Here is a 20,134-nt window from a genome sequence, read left to right on the forward strand (position 1 = left end):
TAAATTAGCGGTATCCAACAGATGATATTCTGGATCACCCTGGTCCACATTTTGGTCGATATCTGGAAAACGCCTTCACATATACAACTACCACCACTCCCTTTTAAAACTCTCATTAATACCTTTAATTTGATACCCATATCGTACAAACACATTCTAGAGTCACCCCTGGTCCACCTTTATGGCGATATCTCGAAAAGGCGAACACCTCTAGAACGAAGGCCCACTTCCTTTTAAAAATACTCATTAACACCTTTCATTTGATACCCATATCGTACAAACAAAGTCTAGAGTCACCCCTGGTCCACCTTTATGGCGATATCTCGAAAAGGCGAACACCTATAGAACAAAGGCCCACTCCCTTTTAAAAATACTCATTAACACCTTTCATTTGATACCCATATCGTACAAACAAAGTCTAGAGTCACCCCTGGTCCACCTTTATGGCGATATCTCAAAAAGGCGAACACCTATAGAACTAAGGCCCCCTCACTTTTAAAATACTCATTAACACCTTTCGTTTGATACCCATATTGCACAAACGAATTCTAAAGTCACCCCTGGTCCACCTTTATGGCGGTATCTCGAAACGGCGTCCACCTATAGAACTAAGGCCCACTCCCTTTTAAAATACTCATTAACACCATTCGTTTGATACCCATATTGTACAAACAAATTCTAGAGTCAACCCTGATCCACCTTTATGGCGATATCCCTAAATGGCGTCCACCTATAGAACTATGGCCCACTCCCTCATAAAATACTCTTTAATGTCTTTCATTTGATACACATATCATACAAACACATTCCACGGTTTCCCTCGGTTCATTTTCCTACATGGTTATTTTCCCTTATTTTGTCTCCATAGCTCTCAACTGAGTTTGTAATGTTCGGTTACACCCGAACTTAACCTTCCTTACTTGTTTTTATATTAATATTTTTGCGGTGTATTTTTTAATGGCTTGCACTGCTCCTTGAGAACACCTAACGATACATATATGTACATATTGTAACGAATTTAGGGAAATTCCGCTTATTTGGAACCTGCTACTAACGTTCGAATCGGAAAACTGTTGAATAAATAACTCCAGTATTCAATAATGCAAAATGGCCTTTATTAAACTACTTTGAGAGTACTTCACAATAACACTTATACTTCACAACCAATAGCGTGCTTAAATCAAACTGATTATTGATTACTCAGCTTGCGCTGCTTTTATACTCTCCGTTGCTTCATTCGCATATTTCTACTAAAGTCTAGACGTTTCGCCTTCTAGAACTGCTGTATCTCCTGCTTGGTAATTGAGCTACATATATGCGTGGGCATGTGTGAGTAACAACTTCGGCTAATGACACCATCTGTGTGTGAGTTATCTCTTCGTTGCCTTTTATATATGTGTGTAAATGATGATTGATGTGTTCATGTATATACGAGTGGCTGCTTCATGTTTTTTTATTGTTGCGTGATTATTTATTTAGTATCAGCTTAGTGATGCTAATATTCGTCACAATATACTTGTTTATACCTAAGAATTCTAAGATTTAGAGTTTGGCCATAAAAGGAGCGCGAAAATTTCAGCTTGCCTATTTATATAAAGATATAGAACTCTCCATGGTTAACTCTATGAGACCATTAACTCAAAAATGAACCAATCACACTTTCATGTTTCTGGCAACTTCTATCTTTGCGATTATGGGTCCGGATTTCTTTTGTAGTGGTTATTAAATGTCCGATTTTGGTCGTCTTATTTGTCAAAACTCTTAGCGAACTTATGGTTGAACCCCTTATTCCCAGCAACATTGAATGTTTTACCATCAGCAGAGCGTAAAATTGCAAAAAACACAACGCAAATTGTAGCAAACTGTCTAAATTTTGACATTACCTCGCTTTCTCCCCAGGTGCTGTTGGTAAATGCATATGTTTGTAAATGTGTATCTGTATGTAAATTTTTTGTAATGACATAAGAGCGCATTTAAAAATATATCCTGACATTTAGTGAACTGCCTACAAATCAGTTTTCACAGTTTTTTTCACGGTATTGTACATAATTATGTACGTATGTACATACATATGTATCCCTACGGTGCTTTTTCGTTTTTTGCGCTTTTAACCCCTCCTGAAAAATTTTTTGGGAAAATACCTAAACGATATGTCCCGAAAATGCATGGCCTTAATATTTATCTGTACTGGTATGCCCTTAAAATGGAATGCTCTACAAAGTCCGTACACCGAAAGATATGAAGCTAGAAAATCAAAAAATCAGATTTGTTGTTTTTGATTTATCAATTAGTTATATTAACGGAATTTTTAGTTAAGAGGACATCTTTTATTGCTTCTTTTGTATCAATTTGTGTTTGGCTTTTGACTTCATTTTGTGATTCGAATTTCACGCCGCCCACCAACGTAGGTGTATTTTTCTATTTCCATCTCTCTTCCATGTCTGTTTATGTTACAAAGTAGCTCGCTAGCTTCATAAGAAAAGGTGCTAAGTCACTTAATTGAAATTTTACAGGAGACAAATAAAACTCAATAACTTTTGAAAGAAAAATTTTCTTCTAGAAATTAAATGGACATTTTTGAGCTAGGTGGCAGTGAAATGATGTTTATTAGAAAAAATAATAAAAGAACGTATAATGGCTTCCATTTAGCTATTAGTTGACTTAGCACTTTTTCTACTACAACAAAAAGACAAAAAATTCTACTTAGCACTAGAAATAAAAAGAATAATTTACGTTTTAAACATAAATAGGAACTTCCTTATTGTTAAACAATTTAAGTTTAGATATACACAGTCCTTTTTGTTGCTGTAAAACTAAAAATTATTAATGTATGTTTGTTTAATGGTGTGTTCAGTTTATACTTATATTTTAGAATTCATGAGCTTAACACCGGCTTATAATAATTGAATTTCAATGATTATGTTTTCTAAGAGAAACTGGAAAGAAAGAAACATTTACTGACATATTGCGATGGACCCATTTCGAAAACCGCCAACGTAATCATCATCAGGCAATTTTGTAATGTTATCAAAGGTTTCACTGGGATTCGAACCGTGAATCACATGGTGAAACTGCAGTAGCCTTTAACCACTAGGCCATCCTGCTGGTATTTGTCTTCATGCTTAATTCAGTTTTTCTCATTTCTACACTAACAACACAATTATGACATTTACGTTGGCGGTTTTCGAAATGGGGCCATCGCAATATGCCAGTAAATGTTTCTTTCTTTTCAGTTTCTCTTAGAAAACATAATAATTGAAATTCAATTATTATAAGCCGGTGTTAAGCTCATGAATTCTTAAATATAAGTATAAACTGAACACACCATTAAACAAATATACATAAATATGTACAACTGAGCCCGAGTTTACAAAGCTTCTCATTCGCAACGAAGAAGAACTTTACAAAAACAAATCTACATGGCACACAAATCAATATAGAGACAAAATGTCTCAATTGTGTTGTTAGTGTAGAAATGAGAAAAACTGAATTAAGCATGAAAACAAATACCAGCAGGATGGCCTAGTGGTTAAAGGCAGTTTCACCATGTGATTCACGGTTCGAATCCCGGTGAAACCATTGATAACATTACAAAACTGCCTGATGATGATTACGTTGGCGGTTTTCGAAATGGGTCCATCGCAATATGCCAGTAAATGTTTCTTTCTTTTCAGTTTCTCTTAGAAAACATAATAATTGAAAATCAATTATTATAAGCCGGTGTTAAGCTCATGAATTCTTAAAAATTATTAAATTAAATTAAGTAAAGGATTAGATAATTAAATCACAAATTATAATTTTGCAGTCTTATTCATTGCCTCTTATCAGTTATAAAAAAAAATAAAATAATAAAATAAAAATTCATTGATACGGTAAGTCATCATAATATTTATGATGATCTTTTGGCAATGTTAGTTTCAAGCATTACAAGTCATTGTATTTTTTATGCGTGATTGGACTTCTATTTTGGTAAAGTTGCTCCAAATCGCACCATTTCGTTGCAGTTACATTTTTATCAATTCGTTGTGGCAGTTTTCCTCGAATCATTGAACCTTAACTTAAAAGAAATATTACCATTTGCATTATATTGGAGTGAGCATATGTCTGTTACTTTTGCATAACCTTTGCCACGTCCAGGATGAATGCTTTTATAAAATTCGATTTTATTGAAATTTGGAAAAATCGTAAATTTAGTAATTCACTTCGTATGGAAATGGCTTTTTGCGAGCTGCCTTGCATATTTCTATGTATTTAGCACGAACATGAATATTTCTTTTTTTGATCATACGCTTTATAGTAGAATGAACGCTGTCGGCCTCCATTTGCGAATGTCCAGTTTCCAATAGTTTTTTTTCGATAACAATATTGTTTTTTATGGCTGTATTAATGAGCGCATTACTGAGTAAAGAATTGCGGTTTTGATAACCACACCCATCGCTATAAAAAATGATTTTAATAGGCTTTTCATTATTATTATTGTTTTCAATAAACCAAACTCAAATGCGAACTCTTCGGCGTTAACTCCTCCTTGAGATTCATTCCATAAGAAACAATATCCTTTTTTGTTAATAATATTATAAAATACCAGATTGTGTATCTGCAGTTTAGTTTTATAATATAAGCTACTAACGTTAGATTTTGGTGACATCAGCACTGCTTGAAGATCCACTGTGAAAACATTTTGTTCTGAAGCTTTATTATTTTGTTTTTCTATTCTTGCCTCTTCTTTCTTTTCTAGGTGAATAGTGTAACCTGCGTGTGGAATACTTCCGACGGAGTAACGGGCACATATTTCGCTTTGATCCTTCTTTGGTGTAAACAAACTGAGATTTCTGCTTTCAAATTCAGAATGAAATTGTGTAAGCGAAAGTGGCCGGATGTTGTGAGCTTTACACCAATCCTTTGAACACAAATCATAAATATGTTTTTTTGAGTTCCATTTTGGCAAGAGCTATTTTTTTCGCGTTCCCGAACGGCAGTAATGAGATTCCATTGAGAGAAGGTTGTCAAAAATAATTTCAAGGCTTTTTTTCTTCGGATTTGTTTTGTAGTTGTTTTTTTTGGCACATTGCTGGGGCCGCTCAAAGACTTCTTGACCCAATTAAGAACAACCCGTCGACCAATATTCAAAGTGTTCAAAAAAAAATCTTCTGCACACGCGCACATTTTCATTATTGACTTTGAAATGGTATTTCAAGCTGCGAACTCTTCTGGATACATCAGGATCGGTACGATTGCGTGGTTGGGAAGGTTTTACAGAATGAACCAACATACTCACATATATTTTTTTGCTTCCAGTCCATGTCACAGAAATCTTTGAATATCTCCTGCCTTTGAGCATCAGTAACGCTTGCGTATTTCATTGCAGCTTTTCCACTTCTTTGTTTGCATTTACACCTTGCCTTTAATGATTTGCATTCTTTGTACTTTTTGTAATTCCACACCCATCTTCCTTCCGTTTTCCATGGAAGCACTTAGCACTTTTGCGCGCTTTTTTTTTTGACAACAGATGACTTAGGACTTTTGCACATCATTGCCAGAAGAGAGGAAAAAACAATTGTTTCCATTTTTTCATTTTGCAATCTATATAATTAAAATTTATTTATCGTACTGCATTAAAAGCTAAATTTTTATAAAAAGTTGACTTAGCACCTTTTCTTATGAAGCTAGCGAGCTGCTTGACAGCAACAATCATCTGGGTGGCGTGAAAATAAGGAAAGGAGTAATAATAGCTAAACAAAGGAAATAATTGGCACTATTTTGCTGTCTAAACATTTTTGCACTTATTTTTATTAACAGTTCCAAAAAGAAGTTGATGAGCTATTTTTTCTTTAAATGCAGACAAGGGTAATATAGCATTACGAATAAACAGCTCAATAGATCTGAGGAGTGCGAGATATAACGCGGGATACCGAAAAAGTCTTTAGTTATTGGGCTAATGAACTCCCTTTTTAATGTTATTTCCAGAAAAACGAATTAAAAACAGAATTTATATTGTAGTGAATTTTGGGAAATTCCGTATTATTATGCACTTTCTGTCAACGTTCGAATCGCTGAACTGTCGAATAAATAACTCCAATATTCAGTATGGCAAAATGGTTTTTATTTACAACTTTACGGTGACGGTAGTGCTTCACAGTTACAATTATCGCGTACTTCACTAATAGCGTATTTAAATCAAACAGATTCATTATTCCTCATCTTGTGCTACTTTTATACCCTCTGTTGCCTCGTTCTCATATTTCTCCTAAGGTCTACTTTTCGCGAACAGCTGTTTATTAATTTATCCTGTATGTATATAATATTCACGCTTGGCTTCTAGTTATATGCGTGTGTATGTGTGAGTAATAAATTCTGCTTTTAGCTGCTGCCTACATGTATGTATGTGAAATAATATCTTTGCTGTTAGCATCGCTGTTTTCATGTACATAAGTATGGTTTTTGTGCAGTTATTTAGTAGCAGTATAGTGATGAACGTAAATGCTAATATTCGCCACAATATTTTAGGCATAAAAAGATTCTTTTCAAAATATTAAAACTTTTATTAAGAATTATTTTTCAATGGTTATACCTCTGAAGTTGACGGCAGAGTTTGTTTTAATATCCCTTTAGTTTTGCAGGTCTGCGATAAGGAATGAGAACTCTCATACCCGTTATAGCAGGGTATCGTTTTACCATTGGCATATCATTGGATGTGGCGTCCTGTCACACGTAGCAAACTAAAGACCTTCAGAAATATCAAACCCTTGCCCTTACTTTAGGGTATACTTTTTCTGGAATTCCCCAACATTGTAAGCTAAATGAGGTGAGGTATATTAAGGTTTGCCTGCCACAATGTACGAACAAGAAAACCGTGCATTTTCATTTTCATCATGATGAAAAATAAAAAATTTTTTAACAGGAATACAAAATTATTTTTAAAATTATTACATAATTAAATCAGTATTTGCCAAGAGGACGGAGTTATTTTATAACACAGATCCTGTTTTTTGATAGGTTTTTCAGTTTGGTCGTTAAAACAAACTTCTGGTAACACTACGGACTTATTCAGTCTATGTGAGGTCCTCATGGACCGGCCAGTTCAACCCAACCTAACCTACATAATTAAATGGAAATGAAAATTTCAAGATCTTTTATGAATCTTAAAGTAAATTAGAGAAAATGTAATCTATCTTCGGATTAAATTGGTGACTACTTTGGGGCGATGGAGATGATTTCGGTTGGATTTCTAGATCATGTCCGAATCTTTTTTTTTTTATCGTTTGGACTATTCCGTGGCCATTTTGCTTTAGGTTTAATTTGGATTCTATTTCCTTGTTATTTCGGGAGTGTTTTGGAATGTGTACAATATAGCTTTCGGAAAGTTTCGAGCTAGTATCGGGACTTTCGTAAATGTTTTCGGCATCATTTCAGAAATATGTGCGAACACTTTTGGGATGATTTCGGGATTGTTTTCGGGATCACTTGAAAATACTTGGTGATCGTTTTGGAATAACTTCGGATCTAACTAGGGATTGTGTTTGGGATAATTACAGGACTAACTCAAGGTTGTCATTTCAAGATAACTTGATGATTATTCCCGAATTGTTTAAGGAAACCTTTGGGACAATTTGGTAACCACTTCGAACTCGTTTTCGAAATCCTTAAGAGATTGATTTTGTAATTAACTGAAAAAAATATATCCAATATATCCTTCATGAAAGAAATGTTTCATTTTTGCAAAGTCCTCCACATTTCAAATAGTACGTTTTTATACATATTTGTATATATACATACATGCATAGGTACATGAGGCGAAGGTGCCAAAGTGCATTAAATACATTCCTCTCTTTAAGCTTACCGATCTGTTAACGGCGTAATCACCAAACGATCCGTACAACCCAAATACTCATTTTGATATGTAAATGTGACATCTGTTACCGAAATCCAGGTCTTATCCAAATCCTCTTTAAAATAGAAACGGCACTGCTTTAGCCACTCAAAATCATTCGCGGACTTAATATTCATGCGACACTGAAAAAGCATACATACATACATATGTAAATATAAATAAACATAAATAAAATTTTATTTGCAACTACATTAAAAATGTTCATGAAAACAAAAATTCCTGTGCAATTCTTTGTAGCCTCACCAATATATCGAATATGTCGCGCTGATGTACATGAATGGTGATTAAAGTTTCAAAGTTGGTACGTTCCATTTTCGTTAAATTTCTCGTTGTTTGATCAATCAATGTATTTAGAATTTCAAGAAATTTATTATTCGTCTCTGACATGACTTTCCTCTCATGCCTGGCCTGCATCAGCGCCATTTCCGCGTCGCGTGTCCAAATCATTTGTATACCCAAAAGGCCAATTTGCGCTGGGACCTTTTCTAAAAATCCCAACAAAGTGAAATTTGGATCATTTATAGTTGCGTAAGCGGTGCGGATAATCGAATGCAATGACTGCTGTGCTGTGACCAGCAACTGAGTTAGCCATGTCTCCACAGAACCCTCGGCACGTATGGCACGATCCAACTGTATCATTTCGCCCTCACTCGATATTATTGCTATCATTTTATTATATTCAATATCGTGAAATTTTACTTTACGCGTATTATCGAAAATAGAAAGTAAATGATTTTGTATTGTATGCGAATCGGAAGCTTGTCCAAGTATCTCCAAGAGCGCCGGATCGGAGACAAAGAAGAAACGCGGAAACATCATACGTTTGCGCTCCAAATAACCACTTAATGACTTTTGACAAATCTCCAGCTGTTCCTGCAAATGCGGTAAAAGTTGCTTCAAGAGATCATCACCAACACAACAGGCCACTACGCCTGGTGTTTCGTGTGCCCGTTGCATTATCTTTTGCCAGGATTTATCGATTTTTGAAAAACGCTTCGCTTCCTTTGGCAACTGCTTCGCTATATCACCACCAACAAAGACCGCTTCCAAGTAAACCCACATATTTTGCACCAGCAACCAACGCTCCAAAATCTCATTCGAGTTCGAGAGATCATAAACCCATCTAGAGTAAGTGATGTTAGATTTATTAAAACTATAATATGGATATAAAAGTCATATTGAATCTCACTGTTGAATTTGTTTACGAAACGGTGCGTTGTAACGATTGGACAGTAGCGAACCCAACACCATCAAACTGTCTTCCAGCTGTCCGATTGTTTCAGCCGTTGTATCGCCACGCAGCAACAGCTCACCGCGATTATTGAAACTCATGAACTGCAATTCGTGTACGGACCACTCATTCGTGACTTGTTTTAACTTAGCCTCAATATCTTTCTCTTTCATTGCGCTAATGCAAATATCTTCGATATCCTCTTTGTGCTTCAGCAAAGGCGCTTCCAAGATATTTTTCAAAGAGAAGCCCTCCGAATCAAACTCGAAAATATATTGCGTAACATCCATTATGCGCTGCCAGTGACGCGGTTTCATTGCCTTGTTTGCCATCAACTCCAAAAGCGGGCACATATCATTGAAATCATCGATGGTCTTTTTAAGTGCATGAAAAGCGGGCCATTCTTTCAAACCTTTCGGTAGCTTTCGACAGCGATTTTGAAATTCCATTAGCTCGTTATTTATCTCTTCGATATCTACTTCATTCCAGGGTATATCGTAGTAACTGCTCACACGATCGATTACATCATTGTAAAGCTTATAGAGTTTCTGCAGCAGATTTAGCTCCTTACGTATTTGGCCCAACTCGGGATAATCAGTTTGCGGTAAACCAAATAGCTCTTCACCGCTCTGGTAAGTTTGCAAACGACGCCACAGCCCTTCAAAACGATTTTGAAATAATATCAAACGATCCGAAGCTTCGCGCGGTGTTAAGCCAGCTTGCATCGGTCCAGCTGTTCGATACTCATTTACGTACTGTATTTTATCTTGTTTAAATTTATCCAAATTATTCTTAAGGTCTTCCTGGAAGGATGGCTGCATATCGAGCAGTTTGACTTGAGTTTGAAGCGCGCAGACCAAGAGATTTTGGAATGTGCTACGCAAGTTGTCGACCAAGTCGAATAGCTCTCGTTCCACTTGAACTTCGTACCGGGTGAGCACATTGAAGGCTTCCTGAAAAATTTGAAATATTTTAAACAATCTGCGAAGTCCAGCAAGAATAAATAACGCCTTATCCTACTTCAATTGGATCAATGCGCAACTCCATGTCGACTTCTTGTTCTCTGATTTTACTTAAAGTTTCCATAACCATGCGCACATCATCAAGATCACGTATTGGTCGATCCAATTTACGATCCATTTCGTTAATTACTGCATAGACATAGTCCATCTCTTTTTTATATTTCTTCTTCATGGCCTGTCCAATTTTATGATTACAAGCTGAAAGAGTTACATACATACATAAATGCTTGAAGAACTTCAAAAAATATTTTAATTTAGACATATTTTAACATAGTTAGGCATACTGTACTAAAATTCTGATGCACTAAGCATTCTTACTTACTTACTTAATTGGCGCTTAACCGTCTAAACGGTTATGGCCGTCCAACAAGGCGCGCCAGTCGCTCCTTCGCTCCGCCAACCGGCGCCAATTGGTCACACCAAGGGAGTTTAAATCGTTTTCCACCTGGTCCTTCCAACGGAGTGGGGGCCGCACTAAGCATTCTACCAGCACTAAAATATGATATTGATGTTGTTGCTTTTTCCATAGGCTTTACTTAATTTTAGTTTAAAGAACTTTAAACACGTGGAAATGGAAATATAGTGCACTATGCCAAAGTACTAATAGAATAGCACTTGGAAGAGAGCCTCATCTTTATCACTGTTAGTCAACTAGTTCACGGACAGGCGTAAGTTGATGGGGAAGGTTGGTTGAGGGTTTTCTGTAAGATGCTCGTTGCAAGTCGTAATTTAAAGCTACTCGATTACTGTAGCGTTTCCAAGCGAAAGTTGTCGCGATTATGGATAAAGTGGATGGGATGCTATTCAGTGCTTCTATGGGTAGAATGGTTAGAGAATTTAATATCTAGTCACATAGGCAGCGAGTGATCGAGACTAACTCAGATCTCTTATCCCGGATGGGTTCACCTGAGCCAGATGTATATGACTATAGGGAATTCGTTATTCCCTTGAGAACTTGTAGACTTCTCCAGTATAAATAGCTCAGCAAAAACTGGGCAGGGTAACGTTAAGTGGATGGCAGGCAGTCTGCCGAAATAACTGATAGCTCACTATCCATGAGAAAGTTCTTGATTTTCTGGAAACCCTTACCTGTCGGAGCTGCTTGGAGGATGATGAGGGGGTACTATTGCGTTACGTGACTGTCAGCTTTTGCCACAAGGGAAAAATATTCCTTTTTCAGTTGACTTGGATCTCCAGGTGAAAACTGAAAGTTGCACCCAGTAAGGAGACCACTGAAAGAGCAGTAATCCTTTTTACTTTTAATATGTGTGAAATTAAACCAGACCAGTTAGTTTAGAGACCGTCTGTAGTATATTACTACCCTCGCTAAACGGCCGACTGAAGGTCAGAGGTAATGATGCTAATGAAGAGCTTGTTGTCTAAAGAGCGGGTCAGTGTAGCACAATCTCGTTGCCGTAAGCCATCGTGAATTCTTCCTAAAATACTGTAATGGCCAAAACTGATGTCACTTCATGGCTGGGCTGTATTCGTGTGCCGCGCTCGCAAGGTTAAGACTCCAGCTACTAAAAGCGACAGACTTGCTAGATCTCGAGGAAACAACTAAGATTGGTCCCTGAAAACTTCTAGTATTTGGCAAGAGATAAGTCCTGGTACCTAAATGTAGTTTTTCAGTTTGTTCGTCAAACGAATTCTGGTAAGACTATGAACACATTCAGTCTATGTGAGGTCTTTATTGGCTAGCCAGTTCAACCTAATCTAACCATATTAGAGCTCCCTTCAGTCTAACGCATTACAACTTGCTTTGAGTTAACCACATAAGTTTATTTGAGTTAGGTTAGATATAACTTTAAGAGCCAGCAGATGGGTATTACGTCCGCCGTGCACAGCCAATCACTTCGTGTTTCTTAAGGCCAAAAAATTTATCCAGGACTGCATTCGAATAGTAAGGGGCAGTTATAGCCCTCTTGGTTCTGTCCTCGGCATGTTTGTTCCGCTTCTGTTTACTGTCCGTTTAAGGGCGGCAGCATAAAAGCTGGTTTTTATAGCGCTCCGTGATTATCAGTCAACGTCGAATTAAGTTTTGCCTCTGGACGCGTACTTTGTTAATATCTGTATTCCAAACTTGATTGTAAAATCTTTCGCGCATGATAGCCGTTGTTAAACGTTCCTTACCTACATGTCAAGAAACACGCACGGAGCGAAGCCCTAGAACGTACCCCTCTTCTTTACCTTTGTGGTGATAGCGGCTGCAAGGGTTTTTACCGTTGGAGTATGCATGCTGAGAGCTGGATAGTGTACAAGTGCTGATCATATATCTCGCTTTCTAAGCTTTTGAGGAGAAACGACAAAAAGATTGATCGGCCTGAATTTATTCGGGGTTTTATCATGCGAGGTCTTTCCTCGTTTGATATGAATACTATCTTTGCCTCAGTCGCAGATTTCCATCCGAATTTTACAGAGAATAATTTATTTTATTTTATCTAAGCTTTAGTGAAGAGTTTGTCTATAGAAAATCCGAAGACTTTAACTTAAGTACCTATGTACTTAGGTCTCCACAGTGCTTAACACTCAAACACACACACACTTATTTAAGCTAAACCAAAATAATTTTTTTTATACCCTTCATCATTTAAGTAATTGTCTAGCCCCGTCCGACTTCAATAAAATATTCATAATTATAAAATGAGCTCTAAATTGTCCTTCAGAAGGACTCTAATTGCGCGTGAGCCATAATACGTAATGTTGCGTAGTAATTTGTTTGAACTTAACGAAAAGCAAATCAATAAATTTCATAGCCAAATTATATTTGCACAAATCAGTTCGTTTATGTCAATCCCTGATTGCTTCTTCTTCTTCCTAAACTATTTATTAAAAAAAAAGTTATTCCCAATTGACCAATTACGCATAGCCGCCTATCATTCATTCCACTTACATACGCACACTCATATATACAAATATTCTTACATTTGATTTCGATAGCCAGGCCATATTTTAGCCGTTCATTGTAGACGGCTATACATTGGCCGAAGACTTCCATTTCAGGTTCCACCAAAAGATTAGCATCCAATTCTGCCAAACAGCGCAAGGTGGTCTCGAACTCTTGTAAGCCGAATTCCATTAGCTGACGCGTTGTACGATCATTCTTCCAGAGAAAATGATACGGCTTCCAACGTCTGATGTACGTTTGTATTTCGGGTTTTATATTCTTAGTGCAATTCGATAACAAATTCAACGCCTTTGCCACTTCTTTGTTATCCATAATGGCGGCATAAAATGACTTCAGCATATGCGGCATTTGGGGACGCTCTTCGGATGCTAGAGTATAGAGTTTTCGGCGACGTGCGCGATTTCCAGAATTATGATTTCGTCCAACGCGAGGTTGTGGTGTTGTGGATACTTGCTGGGAAAAAATGTTGAATATCATCAAAGTAGATAAGCTTTCTTAATAATATTACCGGCTCTTTACCGCTATTCCACTGCGCCACGCCCTTTGCAATGCCAGTGATATTTTTACCAGCCGTTATGAGTATTTCCTGTAATTCATCCAAATTCGGTTTGATCACCACGTGCGGAATACGCAGCTGTGCGTGCAAAGCCAATATCGGTTTCTTCGGTATATTTTCATTCTCATCGGCAATAAAGCGACGTCTAATGGTGTCCAATGTACCGCGTATGACTTTAATCAGCACATCAATTACTTTTCGGCTATAATAGCGCCGCATTTCAACAACCGCATTACACACCATATCCTAATAAAATCACGCAACGCAACGCACTAAAAGTTGTGAAGCACTTTCTCATTACGTAATTAAGTTGCCACTTACCTGCATGCCTTTGGGCAAACTTTCCGTGGTGGAGAGGAGTGTTAATGGATTCTCAAAGCAGGACCATAAAATGCTCCAGTCTTGCTGCTGATTAGCAGCACCACCGCCACTGCCGCCACTCCCACTTCCACCTTTTCCACTGGCACCTGCAGTTCCACCGGCTGCGGCACCATTCTCCTCTTTCTCCTTGCGTACCGATGATGGTTGCGTTTGATTTCGTGATGTTGCTAGCACAATAAAAAATAAAACACATTTAATATGTTTGTCCATTAATCTCGATAATATCCATAAACATAGGTATGTGCGTATGTAAACCGAGATTTATTCAACTCAAAAAGGTACTCACCATCAAATAAGGTGACAACATCAGCACCAGCGATTTGCTTAAATGTTTCTGTCGCTTTATCAACCAAATTCAGTACTTCTTCCACGGCCTCCGAAATCATTTGACTTTTGCGGTTCAATTCAATAGCTGCATGTCTAAAAGGGTGATAAAAGTAATATTATTAAAATGTATTGTTTTATGTTAGGTTGAACTGGCCGATGAATAAGAACCTCAAAGAGACTGAGTATGTCCATAATATTACCAGAATTTGTTTGACGATCGAACATAAAATGGGAAATAAGAAAGATTTTATGGAACCCAACTTAATTTCTATTTTGATATCTGGTAACTCTGCCGTACCAACTAGGCGAAGCTTGCTCATCTTACGAAGATGAGCACATATATAGCTCAACCTTTTCTTCCTACAGCCGGCGGTTCCCACATTTTTGTTACAGTCGAGGCTTAATTTATAATCATGTGACCTCAGATGCCCTATTTGTCATTTTTTCAGTCTTTAAAGACATACGCCACGTTTTTAGTCGATCCAATTTGTGAAGGCCGGATGTGCTTCAATGTAGTTGAGTATACTTTCCATTATGAATTAGCTATGATTGCTCGTTTTGAGATGTTCAACGCCCCGACAATTTCCAGGAAAACCCCCGGGGCATATTCATGACCATCTTAACCAGTGCAGTATCTACTGACTTACCTTTAATGTAAGCATGTTGTGCTAAAGAGAACAATGTTTCATCTATTATTGACTTAATATATATATCTATTAATCTCTACAGGGTTTGGGCGGGAAATAGTCAAACTGATAGGCCTATAGTCTTTCGGGTGTAAATGACTTGTTCTTCCCGCTTTCGGTATAAAGACTATTCGCGCTGTTCTCCAAGAGTACAGGAGTGGTTCAGTTTTACGCAGCCATTGAATCCACTCCTTTCCCATTTAATTGATCAGATGCAACGCATGTCTCCCTTTTATTTCTCACAAACGGATTGCGACATCCACCGTATATGATGGAGTGTCCCATTCTCCTTTGCCAAGTCATGGGGCTTTTCATTAGTCATGACCAGGAACCCAGTTTAGTTATCAAAGCTTCCGTTATGCTTATCATTTATAATCTGCACACCCCCTCTACTCTTTGATTTTTTTGGCTGACCATCAAACAAAGATTCTATATTAAAGGATGGGCCTGGAAATCACCGAAAATACCCAATGAGAGAATGTTGGCGATAGCCCCGACGCGGTTTACGCAACAAAAATATATAAGTGTGGAATCTCATTTTGCATACAATATTCAGACTAAGACATTTGAGATCAACTTAAGGATAAGAAGGTAAGGACAATAAAATGTATACCTTCCCATCTTCTTCTATTTATTTTATTCATAATAAGAATATGGGCGTCGGAACAATGCAGTGGAATTTACGAGTTTATTACTAATTGTTATAGGAACTCACCTGCATGCATCCTCACTTTTCTCTAAAAATTCATCCACAGTCCATATTTCGTCCTCTAAATAAACAACAGAAATTCAAGTTAGCTCACATTAAAGTATACCAAAAGCTCCAGCGTTAGGGTGGGTCAATTGTTATGATACAAAATTATGTTAAGTACATAAGAATAATAACATAAAATTAAGGGTTTTAATTGCTACAACGGGCTATAAAAAAAGGAAACAACTAAGGAAAGCAAATTAAAGAAGAACATATACCATAACTATAAAGAACCAACTAAGAGTGGAAATGGACGGTAACAAATCGCTGATAGATAACTAAGGTCGAAAAAATTTAAAAAAAGTTACATGTAATCAGATAATTGAATTCGGATGTGCAGAAATTTTGAGATTGCTTAAGGGGCATATTATGTATAACGCAACGAGTAATTTTTTCTCATTTCAACCGAAACCTGAGTCAATGGTGAAATTTTGTGTATTATATAGTGGTGAATGTGAATCTGAGTGACTGCGACGTAAAGCATCACGTCGCCATACAAAATCCAGCCCTAAAAGTACGAAAAAGGAGCTTTCGGCTGCATTCACTACGATGTACAATGGCTGTAACGGCATTAATTTTAATAATATAGTTAAAGTCCGAAAAAACTATATATGCCGATTAAAATGTCACTGGAAACAAAATCCACCATTTAAACCGATCGGTCCACTTTAGGTCATTCTAATTCCCAACGGATCCTCTATGGTGTATGTGCTCCTCATAAGCAACCGAGAAATTGGCCAATAGCTAAGACGGAGACCCGCCCTACTTAAAAATTCCTAATAATATAGAAATACAAAGCGCGATATACCTACAAATAGATTATGACAAGCTTCTCTTCGAATTTCCGTCGTGTTTCTTTTTAATTTTCCTACGAATTGGAGGGACGGGACCTACATGTTTTAGGCCGATTTCAAACTGCCAGCACTTTTAAAATTACGCGCAAATGGGGAGCATGAGCAAAAGTTCTCATTAGCAGAGTCGAATGTAACTCTTTTTGCGCCTCAACTCGTCAACCCGTTAGCTCTACTCCACTCGATTTCGGCCACAGCACATTGGTTAAGATTACACTGTACAGCAGCGATTTTACGACAAAGGAAAAATGGTACTTTTCTGAATGGTGGCATTGCAAAGATATATTTTTCTGAGCAAGCATAAACTTGTTTGTTTTTATTTTATATTTAAAATTTTTTACTGGAGTTAAAAACGGTAAAACTCTAGAACAGGGATCGACTGCTAATACGCGTCCAAAAATATCGAGAGAGGTGTCATAAGATGCGTATTAATCTCGACAACAATAATCCGAAATCGAGATATTTGCAGTCGAAGTTGGCAATTTTCATGTCTTTGTTGTAATGTTGTTGTGCACTGAAAAAAATTGTGTACGAATTTCATTTGATCCCACCCCATTGGTGGACCGGCCAGGGTAATTTTTTATAAGGGTGCCGAAGGCCGCCAACGCAGAAAGGTGTTCTGCGCAAAAATACTATCGATTCCATTCCCGATTTCGGAGGGACCCGTGGTCATTTTTCGGTTTTTCGTTAATATCTTTTAAACAACTTGAAATTTTTATTTTCTGCCTTCGGATTATTAATACTGATGTCTAGACCTGTTCTAGACTATTGCCAAAAAACTATAGAAGGGCTGAGGTGTAGCATTGAAATGTAAGTATAAAATATTAGGTTTGTTTTGAAATACTAATTTTTAAAAGATAACAACAACTTGACTAAAGACCCCTTGTATTCATAATGAAAAATAACTCAGACATTCTGGACTATACGTGTGCTCAGTTAAGTAAATAAGCTTTGTAAAAATACCACAGTTGTCTAGTTTTGTTTCACTGTATTATTTTTTTTTAAATATGGTCGCCGCTCAGCAGTGGGTTTTGACTTTGAGGGCTTGCTGTCATGAAAAGCTTATCAGTAAAAAATCACCTAACTTGCAGACGCTGTTGTAGGAAAAATGAGAAACTGTCACGCCACAAATTGGTAAGAGGCTCGGCCTAAACCTCGCACCAAAGTGTTATGTATATTATTTTTATGATCTTTTTCTAAATATATATTCCTGGGTTTAAAATTTGTGGGGCCATGTTTTTCTAACAAGTCTTAATGCTAAACTGGGTATGTATTGCGTTTTAAGATCCGTGATTGAAATCCATTTTTTAAATCACAATAGCTCTGAAATGGTGGATCAGACTATTGACAAATGTGAATTTGCGACATCGAACACTACACCTGAGATCCATAATTTATTATAATTTTTAGAAATAGTTTTAGTTACATAGCTGCATGAGTGAAAATGGTTTTCAGTTACTGATAGTATAACATAGTACGGGCCCTGATCCGATTTTGCAACATCCCTAATACATACAAATTAAGTTATAAATATATACACATGTTAATAAATATAAAAACTGTTTGGAGAAATTCATGTCATACCCATATACTCCTACATATATACCTACACAAATGCATAAGTACATATATAGGTACATACATACTACTTTGGAACTAATTAAACGTATCCTACCTCCAGGGAGGACTTGTAATGAGATATCCTGCATCCACATGAGAACATTCAAAATACGATTGGAGTAGATATCGTGGACACGTGCAACTAATACATTGAACGTTTCGATGGCGCGTTTGCAACGTTCATAGAACTCCGTCCAATTCTGATGAGTCCACTTTAGAATAAACCAAAACAAAAATACACAAAATTAAAACATGCAAAGTTGGTAGCACATACATATGAACACACATCATACATTTATCAAATTATATCTACTATAATACCATTTAATGGTATTCCTATGTCAAAAAACTGACTGTTCCTAATATAAGTTTACGAAATATACTTCCAATATTCAATGAAATAGTGCCAACTTACATTTATAGTATGAAGTCCGGGCTTCAGCATTGCTGTTAGACGCACTAATTGTGGTAGAAACAATGGACGTACTTCCAATTTAACGGCACGTACAGTTGACAGAAACATTTTTATCAAACACTGTTAGGAATAAAAAATATAAAAAACAAGTAAAGCAAGTAAAACAAGTAAAGCATTAAAAAAAAAACGATATTTATCAAAATATTCGAAATCTGCTGCGCTTTCATTAGACCACGTATCAAAGCCAGAACAATGCGGTGAAACGCAATGTTGAGGCAATTTATGTCAACGACTAGAAAACTCTTTCAAAAAGTTAAGCACAGTCGACTCGTATGGGGTTGTGATGACCACAGATGTAGCTATAACGACAACAATATCAGATTAGTACTGCCAAAACCTACAGACAACAAATGAGCCGTCGAGAAATCTCTCTGGCTAAATCATACAAACCGGTACTTTCGCTGTTCAATAGAAAAACAAAAATCTTCTCCTACACCTCTAGCAAAATTTACTTTTGACGTCTTCGATTAGGTAAAGTATTCTAGTCTTCGTGTATTAGATTAAAAAATGGTTTAGTTCTCTGAAATTTTATATCCGTGTTTTCATAGTTTGATGAAACAAGAAGCTTCGTTTATAAGGGTCAGCTTAAGCTTCAAATTTAGGAGAGTTTTTTTGCTACTTTTTTTCACCCAATCTCATGAACATAATAAGGTTGTTGTTGTTGCTGAACATTAACTATGTTCGCCTAACGATAGAAATTTAGACCTAATTATAATACAGGGATTCAAGGGAAATACAAAGCTTTATAGCTTCAGAGCTTCCGCAACCACATTGTCAACCTGACCTATGCGAGAGGAATCCTGTTACAAATATGTATGTATCATACACACATTTAGCAGGCGAGGCTCTGGCGACCCTAAGTTCTTCATAGAACTAGGGGTGGGGACGGGATGGCCTAGAAGCTTTAATGCGGTCATATTATTCGTTTCCGAGATGGTTGGTCTAGTACCTCGATGGTGTTTGTGACCGGAACGTACAGGATCTATATCCGGTAAAGGACTATCAACATCGATAACACTTCCCCAAAACCTTCAGGGAGTGTAATTATCGTTAATACAACAGCAATCTATCATTGGGCGAACAGAGTTAATATAGTACTCTGTATTCCAAACATAACTGAGTAAAAAAAGGCACAGCACACAAGCTCAGCAATGTGCAGCTTCCGATTTCGTTTACCCACATTTAATGAATCTTGTATGGTCGTGAAATATATTTGACGGCTCATGAGTGTAGCGGCAACAATTGGTAATTCGATGTTTAATTTGGCCAACATCTTCGCTTCGCGTATCAGCAGTGGAATCGTGGGATGTAAATTTACAATGAGACGTTCGCCTTGCAGAGCTAAGATTGGTTGTAATAGACAAGCATCCGCCACGCTTACCTGCAAGCAAGCGATAAGGAAAAATTAACTGTTTAATTAACCATAATAATTAGA

At 37.0% G+C, this 20,134-nt stretch overlaps 1 protein-coding gene across 1 annotated transcript in view; it reads right to left on the minus strand.

The window, feature by feature from the left end:
- The window catches only part of Dhc1 (Dynein heavy chain 1), a 108,255-nt gene that overhangs the window by 61,862 nt on the left and 26,259 nt on the right, over window positions 1-20,134 (minus strand). Inside the window, exons 7-18 of the mRNA XM_067777450.1 lie at window positions 19,880-20,080; window positions 18,640-18,759; window positions 18,280-18,436; window positions 15,718-15,772; window positions 14,276-14,409; window positions 13,930-14,156; window positions 13,561-13,854; window positions 13,070-13,505; window positions 10,143-10,342; window positions 9,081-10,075; window positions 8,135-9,014; window positions 7,841-8,013 (exon numbers count right to left, since the gene is read on the minus strand). Of these exons, the coding sequence (XP_067633551.1) occupies window positions 7,841-8,013; window positions 8,135-9,014; window positions 9,081-10,075; window positions 10,143-10,342; window positions 13,070-13,505; window positions 13,561-13,854; window positions 13,930-14,156; window positions 14,276-14,409; window positions 15,718-15,772; window positions 18,280-18,436; window positions 18,640-18,759; window positions 19,880-20,080 (3,872 nt within the window). The remainder of the gene's footprint in view (window positions 1-7,840; window positions 8,014-8,134; window positions 9,015-9,080; window positions 10,076-10,142; window positions 10,343-13,069; window positions 13,506-13,560; window positions 13,855-13,929; window positions 14,157-14,275; window positions 14,410-15,717; window positions 15,773-18,279; window positions 18,437-18,639; window positions 18,760-19,879; window positions 20,081-20,134) is intronic.

Source organism: Eurosta solidaginis, chromosome 1 (genome assembly GCF_040869045.1).
Source record: "Eurosta solidaginis isolate ZX-2024a chromosome 1, ASM4086904v1, whole genome shotgun sequence".
NCBI classification, from domain to species: Eukaryota; Metazoa; Arthropoda; class Insecta; order Diptera; family Tephritidae; genus Eurosta; species Eurosta solidaginis.